Source organism: Setaria italica, chromosome III, assembly GCF_000263155.2.
Source record: "Setaria italica strain Yugu1 chromosome III, Setaria_italica_v2.0, whole genome shotgun sequence".
Classification (NCBI taxonomy): Eukaryota; Viridiplantae; Streptophyta; class Magnoliopsida; order Poales; family Poaceae; genus Setaria; species Setaria italica.
The window spans coordinates 23618996-23636341 of record NC_028452.1 but is presented as its reverse complement, the minus strand read 5'-3'; the positions used below and the strand labels follow the sequence as shown (position 1 = coordinate 23636341).

Genomic DNA, 17346 nt, shown 5'->3' with positions numbered 1-17346 from the left:
TATGATTGCTTAAAGGAGGGGATAACCATAAATACACACTGTTAACTGTGGCATTTATGTAGGGTTATGTGTAAAAAAATGGGTTTGAGGCTTATTGGGTCGGGACTCCGGAGATGTCTTTGGGCTTCGGGCCGAACAGGAATCCGGCTCCGGCCCAATCGAAGATGTTTTTGTTTTTTTAAATGAAATATGAGCTTTGGGGCACTGAAATACTGAGAAACAAGAGTCTGGCGGTCTATTTCTTCTGAGAGTATCTAGAAGAGTGCCCAATTTTTTTTTCAAAAACTAGTTTAGGACTTTGTGAAAAATTATTGGGACGAAAAATACCAATTCAATAAAAATTTTCTAAAAAATTGATAAAAAAGTTCAATTGTTGCCGGCTCATCCATATGCGGGACAGCACCTATTTTTTTTGCGCGAACAGTAACTCATGGGAGTTTTTTTTTTCCCTCCGTCGTTTTTTCGCAACCTTTACGAGCACCTCGGGGGGGGGGGGGGGGGGGGGGGGGGGAAATTTTGTTTAGATAGAGTAGGGCAAATTTAGACAACTATTACTTGGAGATGTTCGTAGGTTGGAGGCTCGGTTTATTGGGTCTTAGTTCCATAATATTCTCAAATTTTGATTAATGTTCGTATTCAACTATACTTTACCTATATTCGTATTTCCCTTACCAAAGAAAACAAAGAAAAAGTTGTTTTACTTATATTTTATTTTACAAATCTAACGTGACGTTTGGTTCATGGGAAATATGTTGGGATAGAGAAACGAAGGTTGGGAAAGATTTTATCCCATATTTAGATAGTGGGATAGGGAAATGAATATGGGTTGGGATAGGAAAACGGGAATACTTTTCCTAGCAGGAGGGTGGGTTACATCCGAAAAATAACACTGCAGCATTGTCCAATGTGCAGCGACGGGATGTGAAAGGATCAAAGATGAAGAAGCGGCGTGCTGTTCGTCTCACTATATGGGCTATCGGTGATGCTGCTAGCCTCACACGTAGAGATGGCAACGGGTACATACCCGCTGGGTAGCGCTATTCCATACCCGTACCTGTGAACTTTACTTCTACCCGATAAAAAACCCATACCCGTATCCGTGCGGGTTTTTTACCGGTCAGGTAACCCGTACTCGTAGCATACCCTCTATAAATTACTAGAATTACTAGAATTGTAAATATAACACATGAGAAAGTGCATACACCAACAAATTTGAGTAAATAAAAAAGATAATTGACAATTCTTAACCAATTAATAGTCTAATAAATCATAAAATTATTAGTTAGTTATCAATACTAAGTCACCCTTTACTAACAACATGCAAGTTTATGAGTTTATCATATAGTCGAGTATATTTTACCCACAGGTATGCGGGTATGGGTAGTATGTACCCGTACCAGCACCCGCTTACCCGATGGGTAGATGATGTTGCCCATTAGTATACCTGCGGGTAAAGATATATTCCTATACCCTACTTTCTTATCGGGTAAAACTCATCAAGTACTCGGGTTTTGAGTACCCATTGCCATCTCTACTCACGTGCGGGCTGTTGGAGCCACCGACTTACCTCTTGTCTCGCCTCGCACGTAAGGACAGCCGTCTGCTCCCGTATCCTAGCGGAATAAAATGCTGTAAATTCAATTAAAGAGTGAGCTGGTGCGGTGGCGGTCTGGTGGAGATTGACCAAATTAAAAATTAAGAGGTGGCCAATATACAGTAGAGGTAGAGGGTAAATAGTACAAAAAATAAGGTGACAGTTTCATGCTTAATTTGCAAGTACACCTAATACCTATATCTATCTCATTCAAAAGATTACAAAATACTACGGGAAGGCTCAATTTGACAACCTTTTGGTTCCAATAATCCAAACCCCCTAAACCTTATATTTCAGTCATGAAACAATTTTGTATGGTTAGGGGAAAATTGGCAAAAAGCAACTTAAGAAGTTAATGCCTGAAATGATAGATATTTATGGGTTTTTTTTCGGCAGAAAGATATTTATGGTTATGCCTTTCAGCCTTTGACATAATTGTGTAGCTTGCAATGCTACAGTGACATGCTCTGTTCTCTAGTCCGAATGTGCAATATACTCCAGGGGCGGAGCTAGGATCCGCTCAAAGGGTGCTGACACTCTTAAACTTATGCTAACCTCATGGTGTAGTCCGAATGTTGCGATATACTCTTGTTGAAGGTTAAAAGACTAATACGACATGGATGTGCATGGCCTTCAGGAGCGCCCCAACACCCCTGCACCCCAACACCCTAGCACCAGCATGCAACAGTAGAACCCATACTTTGTTTTTAACGAACCGCATAAGGTTTCTATTGATATAGGAGAAAATATAAGACTATAGCTCTGGGAGATCACAATTAGGGAAAAGATAACTCAGAAAATAACTAAACTCGACCGGTTGGTTTGAGACGTCAACAGTGCCGCACCACTCAACAACTCAACAACTTCCCGCCAATTGGATTGGGTCATCGCGGCATCAGTACAGTCGCACCACTCAACTCCACAACAATATTTGATAGGTTGGATTGGAACATCAACGCGGCCGTTCTACTCAACTCAACAAACAACACCATCGTCGGGTGGATTGGGACATCAACCTTCACCTCACAACTCATCACAACACTCAACTTATCTCAACTCATATAAACACGGCCGGCTGGATTGGACCGCAACACGTGACAGGGCAACACCCAACACAACATTTAGCTGAAACCTCCACCACCTCATCTTCTTTTTTCTCTTTTTTTCTTTTTTCATTTTTTCTTTTGCTTTTTTCCCTTCCTCTCGTTTGTGGCCACAACAGTGAGGCATAGCAAGAGCTCGATGCCTCAAGGGAGGGATGCGATGCTATAGTTGCCATACCTAGAAAACATGAGCTATGCAGGGAAGGACAATTCGATGGATGCTTCTAAGAAAAAAAAAACTAGCATCCAAGGATGTCGCCGTCATCGGCCCGTAGAACGTACAAGACTTTTGCCACCGCCCCAATCCCCCTAGCACAACCCTGCCGATTGCCCTTACTTTTCCACAGGAGCCATAGGGCCCCATCGCCTAGCACTGATGACATATGTGAGCATCCCACTGCCACCAGACGCCACGCGCACTATAGGCGTCCCCACGTCGCGCACTACCTAGGAGCAGGGTCGGCATCGCCGAGAACCAAAGCAGCTGCAAGCTTGTAGGCCCTCGAGCAGTGGGACAGCCAGTCATGCCACCATGGTGCGGACGGGCTTGATCACCACCAGCAATGCCACCACGATGCTGCCGGTACACACCCAAGCATGCCGCTGCTGGTCCCACCACTATGGAGCAGCCGGCGCACCTTCACACAGGCCTAGCAGCCCATCGCCGCAACAGATGGCCGCATATCGTAGCCTGCACGACCTCACGCCGTCGCTATGCACGGTCACATGTCACAGTGCTGCCTAGATGCAAGGCGGTGTAACACCACCCTAGTTTAATTTTTGCTAGATTTTATTTTTTTATAAAATTTGTTAGAATTAATTAGGAAGTGTGTGCAATTATTTAAAAATAAATTATTTTGTAAATATAAATTAAATAATCATAGGTTATAAATATACACTTGTTTCATTCATGCTGTACATGCATAATATTTACTGTGTGAAAATTGAGTTTGAAAGAAATTTCAAATTTGAATAGAGTTCGTGTAGATTTAAACCGTGGTTCAAAATCCTAAAACCCTTAACCTCATATGAGCCTAAACCCATTCAAGACACGGGCCCGAACTCCTTTTCCTTCTACCCCTCATTTCCTTTTATTTTCAGTCCGGCAACCTCCCAAATTTCTGTTTTGGGTTGTGAATAGAATCGATAATGCTAAATAAAATAAAAAAGATTTCATCATTTTTCTAATTTTCCAACCTTTATTTTTATTTACTGTCAATTTAGACAGAAAAAATGAAATTTTCTAAATTAAGTTGATAAGGGATGTTGCATTCATACTGACTACATAATGTTTTGGATGAAAACTGCATTTATTCATAAAAACTCTGAAAAAATCCCTTCTTAGACAAAAATCCTTTTTAATCTTAGGCCAAGCAATTCTTCTTATCTTAATTGTTCCTCTATTTTCTTGTCTTTTTATTTCCAACAGTGCAAGTCAACTTCTATTTCCTTTGGTCTCTTTTCTTTGCACGTGCTCTCTTCCCAAGCATGCATGAACTACCAGACCATGCTATCTATCCACCTTCCCCCCCCCCCCCCCCCTGTCTCGTTTCTTTTTCTTGCCATTCGTCTATTCCCTTGGGCCCTTTTGCCATGCGCGTATGTGACTTCAACAAGCAAACAACAGCAGCTGCTAGTCCTCGATCTACGCTTCACAGCTAAACAAGCCCATCCCCACACTACCAGTCCTGCACACAGCCAGGAGTGCACCTGCTCGTTTCTTCTTCCTGGCATTATCCGTTCGTATTGGGAACACACTAACGTCAACGTTCCAGCAAAACAAGACCTGACTAATATATTTACCCGTCACTAATGACCTAAGTGCCTCTAGATAGAAATAATCTTGCTATTTCAATGAGCCCTAGAAAAACCGGATATATGTAAAAGCAAACTTAATCTCTCATGGTCATCCTATACCTTCCAGATAACCCGATTCCAGCCTCTATTGCTTGTGATATATAAAGTGTTGACTCTACTTATTCTATAAGTCAAATAAATCTTAGAACATAGAACACTATAGGGAATATTAATGGCCATATGCTCGTGGAGCACAAGTATCGCCAATGACCTTATTGGGGGGGGGGTGTTACGCTCCAATCCTCGCAACCTCATTAGTATTTTTTTCTTGAACGACGCAGGAGAGCTGCATGTTATTTCATTAAGAGAGAAAAGAGAGTAAAACAAGTCCGGTTAAGGATCAACATCTGAGCACAAAAACACACCCACAACCCAACTCAGAGAAGCTTATAGACGCGCCACGACAACATACATGACCCTGACCAAGACAACCCGGCCTAGGCAGGTAGGGCCAGCGACCTCGCAAGGAATTCTCATTAGTGTCATTGATGCCAGCAAATTATGTCTTATACCGCATAGCTGTGCACAATGGACTAGCATCCAAATTCATCTTACACATTGCAATATAGGATGTAATTAATTGGAGAAACGTGTAACTTTTGTACTTCCAATCCAATGATCAAACTACCTGCTTGTCTTGGTTTGTTTTAGGCAACATGATTCCCTTGGAAGCAAGCCACCACAGGATGTGCAATAGAAGTACAAACATATAGAACAATACAAAACGTAAAGAATAACTTTCCCAACAATGTCTCCCTTTGGTCATCATGGCATACGGCTAACAACAATACAAACACATAGCACAACATATAGAGCAAAAGAGAAATTAAGCACAAAAAAGAAAAGGGTAATAAGACTGCTTGGAGCTTGAAGCCAACAGCATGAACCACAAAAGACGGGTCCATAAGCCACAACGGATCATCAGTTGCACAGAGAAAAAAAAGAAATCCCTAGTTCCTTAACCCCTTACCAAAAATGAAGGCAGCAGCCAATAACTCCCATTAATTGTTGCCAATATTTGTAGCATGGCATTTGGCTACTGCCAGCCCACAGCCCCCTCCAAGGGTCCAACAGCTCTTTCTCAAATCTCCTTTTACATCTTACCTATTTTTGCAGCCCCCGCTCTCTCTAACGTACCCAGACCTGTCTATATAATCACCCTACTCCCATCCCCAAACTTCAGTCCATGACTCTCTTGAATCCATAGATCTCCAGTCTCTACATTTTGATCTGGTGAGTATGAGATCTTGTTTGTCTGGGAAGGGTACATTTGATTTGCTTGTTGTGGCGGAACCACCCAGATTAACCCGACTAAAGTGTACTCAACGTCGCCTCATATGCAAGCAGACACTTTAATCAAGTTAAAATGGTAGTTCGTTGGGTTTCACCCGATAAAACCACGAGTCTCAGATCGAAACAAAGCCTACTCACATGAATGTGAGTCCAGAGATTACAACAATCCAAATAATCATAACAGGTCTCACATTAAGTTATTATAGACCAATTTTTCAAATGCATGAAAGATAGAGTTTTAGAGTTCGAAAGCAGCGGAATAAAGCGGAAGTCTAACATCGATACAACAATACCATGGTGAAGCCTGCCATGATATAACGACAGAGGAACTAACCTGCCTACTGTGGCGGGGTGTCACCGTGATCCTTGCCGACTGAGGACGGGTCCCACTCGATAGTCCAACCCGGAGGAAGTTGAGATGGTTGAGTCACACTAGCAGCCAAGTCAAAGCAACACCTGAAAAACAAAGCCACAAGCAAGGCTGAGTATACTAATACTCAACAAGGCTTACCCGTCAGGTGGTAACTACTCTACCGACTCCTAGACATGCAAGGCTTTTTGGCTGAGGGGTTTGTTTTGCCAAAAGCATCTAAAGTAGATCCTTAATTTCAAGTTTTAGCATCCGGTTCTAGTTGGTTAACCATTCTAGATAAGCACCTATTCTAAGCAAGCATGGTGAACAAGCAATTTAATCAAGCATCAATATTGATCATCATACTTGTTCCTCTTCTTACTCAGTGCAGAGTGCAGTCAAGCAGTCTCAAACTATGAGCGGCAGATGATTCGTATCGAGTTTTTAAACCTTGCAAGGTGAATCTAACCCCACAACATCTGCGGACCACGCTGGGTCCACTTCACTTATCAACTGTCCCCATCAATCCCAAAGCACGTGGCTGGGCTCACTTCCCTTGGATACAATGCCCCACGGTCCCGGAACGCCATCGTACCATGACTGCACTTGTACCCACATGCTGCAGCAGGGGAACCAAGTTCCAGAGACAGTGGGGAGGTACGTCCATGTCCCACTTCGATCAGGTACTAGGCATTCCTATCCCATACTAGGTATGGGATTAGTACTTTCAAACACTTGACCACAGCTCTAAACACATTTCAACCTTAAAAGCTTTGTTCTAGACAGATGGGCAATCCACCAATTCAGAACCAACTGCCCGGCCTTGCCTGTCATCCTTATGGTTTCTGCATAAGTAAACAGGCAACTCCTATAACTCGCGAGTGACAGGAAATCACTCAACTTTTACTGAGTTCCTATTTAGCATTGCAGCTACTCATCTTAACATACTAGTATTCAGCACATAGGTACCTTGGATCATGCAACTAAGGTTTCAAGAAACTCCTATGAACTTAAATGCACAAACATAACTAGCATAAGTAGTGCATAATTTTAGAAAACTGGGTTATGCTCCGGGGCTTACCTTCTTGCCCTAACTCAGCCTTGGGCTCTTTCGAACTTGGTTCAGGCCTTGGTTTGCCTCGATTATGTTCACCTCAGCAGACATCCTCCTGCTTTGCGTTCTGGCCGAGCTCGTACGTTCCATCAGCAAAGTTAGCTTCTACACGAGATGCAAATGCAAGATTTCAAAAATAAGCATTTATGTGTAGGTTGCGTTTCATTAACGTTGTAAAAGCATTTGGACCACATTCACTTAGACAAGGTTATAACCATTTATTTTCTTGTCAAGTAAGGTGTGTTGCGATTTAAAACTCGGAGTTGACTTTGATGGTGATTGTGTACGCATATAAGATTTTAACAACTTTGACTTCACAAAAGAGGGGTGGGGGTCACTTTAGGGTTGCTTAACACTTATTTGAAAAGTTATTCCGTTTCTAAAATTTTTAAACAACTTAAACATGTTCCAGTTGTTTTGCATTTACTGACTTGTTTATTTAAAAAGCTCTTAGCTTAATTTGCTTCATGTGTTAACTTGCGAACTTTTGGTTTTTGCAACTCCTACACACTTCCCAAATCTTGTATCTAACATTACCCATTATGTTCATTTATTTTAATAACATTAAAGAACCTTATTAGTAAAGGTGTTGATTAACCTACTATGACCGTTTCTTTTACTAAGTGATAATTTTATGACTAAGCATGACTAAGCAAGTTGCAAGATTAAGCTATTATAACCTATAGCAAAGCATAGTAACAACTTCATTTCAAAAGTAGGCGACAAACATGCTTAGTAGCTTGCCTTGGTTTTCTTCGGGCTCAAACTCAACTTTAATGCCGACCTCGGCTCAAGGGTTTAAGGTCACGTTCTCCGACAAAATGCTCTCTTAAAGAATGAAATGTGTGCATGCATTAGAGATGATGCTATGAGTGCAAATGCTCATGAAATGCATGGAATGATAAATGAAACAATAAGAAATCAATGAGTAACAAAACAACTTTGTAACAACAATCCAAAATCACACAAGAATGATGAAAGAAACTATTTTGCACGAAATCAGGAACCAAACAACATCTATATGTTGAAGATGAGCACAACCGGATTACCAAAGAAAATCCTGAGATAACATGGTTGGCATTATTTTTAAGACAGGACAAGCATAAAAATAAAATCGGGATTTGGCTCCCCAATTAGCTAAGCACGCACTAAGTTAGACATGCCTATGAGTTCTGTAGGGAAAAAGTAAACCACCTCTTCAAGACCAAGCATAATTCTAACATAAAGAAACAAGTTTTAGGGAAACACAGGACTAGTCTCATGCCACTGGGAGGGATGATTATTTAACTAAGGATTTCGATCAAGCATGTAAACTAACAAAAGTGATTTCATAGTTTTTCCCTAGTAACATGCAACATCACATGATTAAAGAAAGTGGTTTCTATGACATCAAATGGTGGATGTATGCAACTAGCAGTTTTAGACATACACAATGCACAAGTAGCAAATCAGGATATCAAGTTCAGGTGCAATCTTTATGAGAACTACAAGTTTAATGTTTCTCGATTAAATCAGACTATAAAAACTAGTAGCTTTGGAAAGGCATGTAAGATAAAGGTGGCACTGCGAAGTCAACTGTTAACACAACAATTTATCTAATCACAATACTCACGCTAGCACAATGAGAGAGCTACTTTGCACAATAAGTCAAAAGCACGCATGAAAGGCATGATTAAAAAATTTGTTGAGAAACATCTATGCAATAAATGGTACTGACCGAAGACAACAATACAAACTCATGAGAGTTGGATTCGCCTCAAAATCCATTTTAAAAGTGGAAATATGAATTAAACGATTTAAACTATTGTTAAGCACATTAAATCTAAAAAGGATTGTAAATCAACCATAAAAGTAGCAACATCATTATTCCTAGCTTCTAGATGGAACACAAAGGCTAAAAAAAGTGGTTTCATCATTTTATCAACCTTCCACTATTTATCATGCAATTAGCAATATTAAGATAGCAATAAGCATTTTAGTTTCAAAACAACATGAATACCATAAGTTTCACTACCACAAGTTGTAGATCTGAAGCACGCGTGTTACAAGGAAACTAACAAAAGTGGTTTTACCATTTTTAGAGCACTAGGTGCTTTATAAAGCATTTAATGGCCTTCACACAAAATAAAACATAGCACAAAACACATGGCAGCAACATGCACCTACTCAACTCTGAAATAACTAGACACCACAAGGAATCCAACAAAAGAAGAATCACATGTTTAGCATTTTTCTACAAGTTTCTAGGCATTTTCAAAGTTGTCAACATTTTAAAATCTAGCAAATAAAGCAAAACCGAGCAACTTTGCAAGCTACCCCCTGGAAAGACTTTTTCTCTCACGGATCTGCCCTTGCGTTCACAACCAAGCCCTCACATTTTGCTCTTAAACCCCTAGGATAAATCCCACCTGAAATATAAATCCAACTGTTTATCCCAAAATCCCCTAGCTTTCTTTTCTTCTCACAAGGGCACCCTCCTTCTTCAACCTCCAGCACCAGAACGCATGCACACAGGCATGGCACCTAGGTCGGCGGCGGTGCACCCATGCCAGCGCGGCTGTGCCCTCCCCCTCGTTGGAGACTATCCCAAAACACTCCCCAAGGTCTCGCTCACCTCCCCCTACCCTCATCTCCCCGAGACATCAACCCTAACCTACCCGTCGACGGGAGGTGGCGTACGGCCGGTGACGACGGCGGGAATGCCCATGGAAACTTGGTGCAAACGGAAAACAGACGCGAGCATGACGATCAGGACCTCACCTAGGTTCCATTTGTGCCGTTGGTTGGGGACGAGGAGGGCTGGAGCATGGGATGCCACGTTGAGGCATAGATGGCGGCGGGTGAAGCTCTGGAGGTTGGGGAAAACTCGGATTCCGGCCGATGGGGTGGACGGCAGGCGACGAGGAGGGGCTGAGGGTGGAGCTGAGAAAGTGGCGCATCTCTGGGCGAGAGGAATTGAAAGGGGAGGGCTGGAGCATGGAGTATTGCGCTGGCAAATGGAGCTCGGTTCAGGCGCAACAATGGTGGGGAAAGCTCTGGTTTGGGGGCAAAAGCTTGGAGGGGGGTGGTTTTAAAGGCCTGGGCGAGATGAGGATAAGGACGGCGTGAGGAGATAAGGGTGACACAGCACGGGAGTCATGGATTGGCGGCGAGGGGCGGCACTAGAGGTGTTGTGCCAGGTGGCAGCCATGCCCGTTCAATGGAGGGGCTGCTCAACTAGGGGCGATAGGAGGCGTGGGAGAGAGAGGGGGAGCACGCGGGAGAGGTTTGGGCGGCCTATGGGTGGAGGAGGAGCCCTACAGGCTCTAAGGAAGGGCTAAGCGGCGATCTTTGGGCGCCATGCCAGCCATCTGGCGCCCAGGCAGAGGAGGGAGGAAGAAGAAAGGGGAAGCTGGTGACTGACGTGTGGGCCCACAAGCTGCTACATTATTCAAATTTCTCTCCTCATTTGACCCATCTACACTAACCCAAAAATACTCGTTGGAAAGATAAAATCACAAAGAATACAATGCAACAAGAATAAACTCAAGATCAATTATGGTTTGCACACAATTGACAAAACAAAACAACTTAAATTGAATTTAAATGAATTTTTAGCACAATCAAACATCTCTGAAAAATTGGGTAAAAAATTATAAAATTACTAAATGGTATTTAGTATTTAAATAAAATAAAAGGAGGCATAGTTGTATGGCAAAAATTGGGGTTGCTTCACAAATTTGTTTTTTCAACACTAAACAACTATTATGTGACTTAAGCAATGCATGGTAAAAATGCTTATTTATGCACAAGTGATGCTCATGATGCTCAATGATGCACAAAGGATGTTCATGATGCTCAATAATGCATGATGCTTGTGATGCATGTCGTGGTGAAGGTGTCATGTTTAACATGTGTTTTCTCGTCAAGTTTAAACTATGCGTTTGTATTTCCCTTATGTAAAAGTTTAAGTTCAACTATGGCTCCACTTCTATTTCATTGACAAGTTTTGTTTGCTTTCCTTCCTCTTGCTGTTACGGAGAAGGACATAATGGACTAAATGTTATGCTGCCAATATCACCTTTAGATGGTTGATAGTTGGTAATTAAAGACGGTTGATAGTTGTTCTCTAGATTAATAGAGATAGCTAATATGGAAAGATCGTAGGATGTGGCTCCAGATAAAGGATGGAGTGAAGAAAGCAGCAACAATGCTCTTATGGCCCATACGTCCATGTTTAGTAAAAGTTGGAGGTTACGGTATATTCTATAACTTTTATAAAGGCCAACAAGGTGAAAGGCTTGACGGATTTGGAGACAGGGTTGTGTTGAATTTTGGGTGGGCAACCGGTCAAAGCTATTTTTGAATTGATTCAAAATTTGACAGACCTTCAACTCAGTTCTTGGAAGTCCTTCCGCTCAAGGTCAGAAGAAGTCCTAAAGGTGAAGGTGTTCAATTTGAAAGTATCCATCACTTTCGTATTGGCCCAAATTTAAGTTCTTATATGAAAGTTGCTTTTATTGGCCTCTCCAGGTGATCATCAATAGGAAGGAGTTTCTAAAACTTAGCAAAATTTGAGGTGTTTTTGGAATCTGAACTCTTAGCAACTTAGAGTTAGCTCTAATTTATTCCTTCATCCCTCTGTTGATTCTTTGATTTAGGTTCTTAATTTCCAGGGCTGTCACACTTGTCCTCATCAGCTCGACCTAGCAGAGCACGCAAGATCTCCAACAATCCATTATTTTTGTTTTGTCATCTTTACTAACGGTAACATTTCTTGCACATATACGCTTGTAGACTTTGGCTTTGCTTGCTGGTAGTAATTTAATCATATAATATTCCTAGGTTATTGTATACATGCTAGAAATGATTTGTCCTGGCACGTCAAAATTAGCTTGCTTCTCGGTAAAATTGGTACCCGCCAGCACAAAGGTGATCGGGGCTGTCAGGCGAGCACCTGCTAGCACAGATGGATTTGTGCAGATACCTCTTAGATAAGATCGTGGACAACTTCTTCCCCAACCAACCTTCCATTTGGAGCTTGCCAGAGAGGAGCTCGGGAAAAGCTCTAAAAGCACCAAATCTAAGGGGGAAGGTTTTGCTCTTGATTTCTTTGGAGGAGGTGGCTCTATATGGTGAGTTTTATGCCATTCCAACATTCCTTTTCAACTTCTATCCACCATTTCTAGCTTCATTATTAGCTAGGTTGTCATATAAGTCAACATCTAAACCATATAAAAGAGAGATGAGGGAAGATCTTGATCTAAATCTAGAAGAGAGATGAGGAAAGAGAGAAAATAATTAGAGCTTGATTATTTTTAAATAAAATTCTGTGGTCATATTATAACCATTACAAGGCTATTTTTGTCATTTTATTGTAATATAGAATTGGTTTGATTATATATTTCCTACTTATTAATTATTACATAGAATTAGGTGAGTTTGATTGAATTTAATATAGAATTGAGATTGATTATTTTTCTTTCTACTTATTAGTTATTACATCCATAGTTTTACTGAGTTTGATTAGTTTAATATAGTATTGAGTTAGATTATTTTCCCACCTACTTATTAATTATTACATAGAATTGAGTTTGATTATATAGAATTACATGAGTTTGATTAATTTAATATAGAATTGAGTTTGATTATTTTACTTCCTAGCTATTAATTATTGCATCCATAGCTTATTAAATTAGTTAATATAATATGGAATTATTGTCATAGTGTTGTCGGTAGTTAGCACGCCAAATTGTGAACCGCAAACGCACGGATCACTTGTAGCTTTTCCCTTAGAGATCCCCCAAGGTTTATCAATTCATGGAACAAGAGATTTGCACGCTTAACTAAGCACCAATCTATGTAACCGAAAGCTCTTCGTATTGGATAAGTTTGTGCTAATAAAAGAACTAATCAGTCTAGATCAAAGTAGATAGAGAGTAAAAGTATGTGAACAAGATAGGTGGAATGCTTATCTTAGGGATCTAGGATCACTTGCAGATGCAATCGCCATGAATTAAAGAACTAGATTTAAGTGTTATCGTGAGTGGATGTGAACCATGCGCAACACTTTCCCTCTCGCATACCGTCACTACACAAGGGTACTCAACTATTGGACAATAAGAACACGACATGATGATCGTTCTAGGTAAGCAATAAAAAAACCCAAAGTAGCGATGGCCATTATATGAAAGAGCATCATTAAGAGATTATTGATAACAAATAGATCTTAAACAAGAGGTTCAACGATTACAAATCAAGATCTCTATACAACCTCGAGGACAAACAGAGACTTTACCCCATGATCTTACACATGTTGACACAAATTGAGGTAAAGGACGCCCTGTAGATCAGTTGGACCAAAGATGATGATGAAGGGGGGAGGGGGTAGGAAAGCCCCAGGCTGATCGGTCTGGGCACCTCGGCTTAGGAGGTTTCTGCCTCCTCTGGTGATCTGCTCCGTGTGGCCTCCTATAGATCCAATCTTCTCTCCATTTTCGGACCTTGTGGCGGCGGTGGATGATGTTTTCATGGTGTTTCCTCCTCTCTCCAACTATCCCCTCCTTGTAATCCATGAGGGGATATTTATAGTCCTTCATAGGCGGCAACTCTGGGTCGATGGTTGGTGGAAAAACCCTAGATATGTCATGGACTTCATGTTGAAGAAACGGGAGCTCGATCGGGTCCTGAAATGGGCTAGGTCGATCGGCCTGAAGGGTCCTAGGCCGATCGTCCTGGGCTCTTTCTGCTCCTCGTGCAGGCTTCCCTCGATGACCCATGTCCAAATATCCATTAAGATCTTTATGAAAACCCCCTTGATTATGTTGTACTTCCTGTCAAAATGCAACATGCTCCAAAATACAACACATATGCAATAATGGGGTTATTTTAAGTGCCAAGTGGCGGGCTAGTATAAGAATATGTACGAAAACACTAGTTAAATAGAACTAAAAGTGTGTCAATAATGAGCGCTAACACATAGGTAGTTAAAGATGGATGATAGGACATGGATGTATGGCATACAGAGACATTTGCATACATTCATGTCAGAGGTATCAAAGTTTGTCGAGGCATCGGAGAAGCACGCTCGCAGTAGCCAGACAAAGCAAATACATTATCCATATTTTGACTGCAGCAACAATATTGTATGGGAGGACACTGATGTCATCAAGAGGCATTTGATAAAGCGAGGTTTTGTGGATGGTTACACAATTTGGTATCACCATGGTGAGGCAGAAGGTACTTTCAACAACACAGACATCGACACTGGCTATGATGAAGTAGGTGGTGATGATGGAAACAAAAATGATCATGCTATGATGGATGATGATTATGACCGTGGAGATAAAAATGGTGATCAAACAAATACACGTGTGGAACTACAAGTGGAAGATGAACGTAATGTTGATATGGAGGACATGTTGCGCCACATTGAACCGGAAGTGTTGCTAGGGAGTGCTAAAGGGTTAGAGAATTTCGAGACGCTCAAGAAGGCAGCAAAGGACCGTATGTATGAGGGCTGTGGGAAGGAGTGGACAATCTTGCATTTTGTCCTTCATCTTCTGATCCTGAAGGCTAAATTTTGCTGGTTAGACAATAGTTTCAATGATATACTTATTCTGATAGGCAAATTGCTCCCGAAGCCTAACTTTGTGCCAAAAAACATATACGAAGCAAAGAAGATTACCAATCCATTGAAGATGCATGTGCAAAGAATAAACGTGTGCAGGAACCACTGCATATTGTACCGCGGTGAGTACACAACATTGAAAAAGTGTCCAAATTGTGATGCTAGCTATTACAAAAGTAATATCCTCATCAGGAATAAGAGGAAGAAGGGTGCAAAGAAAAGTGTTGGTGCTCAAGTGGAGGATGAGTCCTATATAGGTATTGACATGACTCAGTGCAGAATTCCTATCTTGGTGTTGTGGTACTTGCTGGTGGTGGATCGTCTAAAGCGTATGTTCTCAAACCCAAAGACCGTTGAACTGATAACTTGGCATGCCGATCGTCCAGTAAAGGATGATGGAAAGCTTCGACACCCTTCCGATGCTCGCCAGTGGAGGATCTTCGATGCCAATCATCTAGAGTTTTTAGATGAAAAAAGGAATGTACGGTTTGTATTGAGTACATACGGTATGAATCTGTTTGGTGAAAAAGGCAGCACGCACAGCACATCGCCAGTGCTGATGACCATATACAACCTTCCCCATGGCTATGTCACAAGAGAAAGTTCCTTTTTTCTAACCATTCTCATACAAGGCCCAAAGCAACCTGGCATCGACATAGTTGTTTTTCTTGATCCATTGACGGAAGATATGCAGAAGCTTTGAAAAGACGGGATTCGTTTGTGGGATGAGTACAAACAGGAGCAGTTCACACTAAGGGCTATTATCTTTGTTACCATCAATGATTATCCCGCCCTATTTACCCCATCTGTTCTAAAAATCCTAAGATGCCTTATATTTCATGACGGAGGGAGTATGCTCATAAGGAAATTAGCATTCATCCTGTTTTCATTGTTGTAAATTTTGATTATGATAAACCTAAAATCTTTCCATAGGGTAATTTTTTTCTGTAAGTTGACAAGGGTTGGGTTTTGGTTTAGAAAAAGAACTGGTGTATTTTATGGTCGACTGCACCTTATGTACCTATTAGCAGTTCAAATATTAATGGGTTGAATTATAACTTTTTTGTGTCTTGGTTTGACTTGTTGTATTCCCCATTCAAATCAGATGATGCAATGTAATACTCCCTCCGTTTATGTTTATAAGGCATAGGCGGATATCAAGATTCAAAATTTACTATCTTTGATCAATAATTTAACTAATTTTTTTTATTTTTATGATGTAAATTTTAAATGGTTGGATTTGTATTCAAATGTACTTTCCAATGATTATAAATTTGTAACCATAATAATATAATATAAGATAAATTAATGGTTAAAATGTAATTTGGGAGACTGTGCTATATCACGCCTTATAAATAAAAATGGAGGGAGCATGATGATGTGTACGCAATATACAATTTACCATTTGTATCTGGCAAGTCGATTGGGAGAGGGGCAGCTTAGCTCCATTACTTGCTGGTTCGGACTTCGGACCCGTCGTCTTTTCTGTAGGTAGGTTTAGCTCATGTTTTACTTCGGACCCGTCGTCTTTTCATTCATGTACCTCCACAATTCATTTTCTTCTTCCATTTTGCAACCATTTACCAGTGTCCAGCTGCTTGCATCTACCTTTTGTAGCCACCATGTCATTGGCGAATTCGAATAACAAGGGCAAGGCTGTGGTCAAGGAGGAGGTTCCTTCGCCGACGGCTATGGAGGGTGTGCCTTCGGACAATGTTCCAGCTGGTGACCGAGGAGAACAATGCTCATCACCTAGCGCCGCTGAATAGCTCCGGCAGAGACGACAAGAGCAAGAGCCAAGGACATCTCGGGAGTAGCGTCCATGAGGCGGGGTCGTCGTCGTTGGCACCCAGCATGCCAGAGCCTTCTATGACGGCGTGGAAGAAACCCCTTTGGGTTCAGGGAGCTGACGCAGCACTGCGTCGCCGTGCTGGACGAGGGGAACATCGCGGCGGTGAACGCAGATCTACAGGCCATGTCGCACCTTGCCCTTGCGTCCGCCAACAGCGACCCCACGCAGCGCGTGGCGTTCGCCTTCGCCGAGGCGCTCGGACGGCGCGCGTTGCAGACGACGCTGCCGGGCTTGTCATGGGCGCTAGGGCTACAGCTCCAGGTCGCTCAGCAGCCCGCGCCAGCGTATGCCGACGCCGGCACGCCGCACGCCGTTGCTTCGACGCGCTGTGCCCGTTCCTCCATGTCACCGCCTCGGCCGCCAACCAGACCATCGTTACGGCGATTGCAGCCGAGAAGAACGTGCACGTCGTCGACCTCGGTGGCGCCAGCCCGAACCAGTGGCTCGACCTGCTCCGCCTGTTCGCCGCCGCGCGTCCCGAGGGTGCGCCCGTCCTGCGCCTGAGCGTCGTCAGCGAGCAGGATGCATTCCTCTCCCGCACTGCCGGGCTGCTAACCCAGGAGGCCGTGCGC

At 42.2% G+C, this 17346-nt stretch overlaps 1 protein-coding gene across 1 annotated transcript in view; it reads left to right on the top strand.

Moving 5' to 3' along the window:
* Positions 1-17010: 17010 nt before the first annotated feature.
* LOC101772942 (scarecrow-like protein 3) overlaps positions 17011-17346 on the top strand; it is a 2250-nt gene continuing 1914 nt past the window's right edge. Inside the window, exon 1 of the mRNA XM_004963761.1 lies at positions 17011-17340. Within this exon, the coding sequence (XP_004963818.1) occupies positions 17011-17340 (330 nt within the window). The remainder of the gene's footprint in view (positions 17341-17346) is intronic.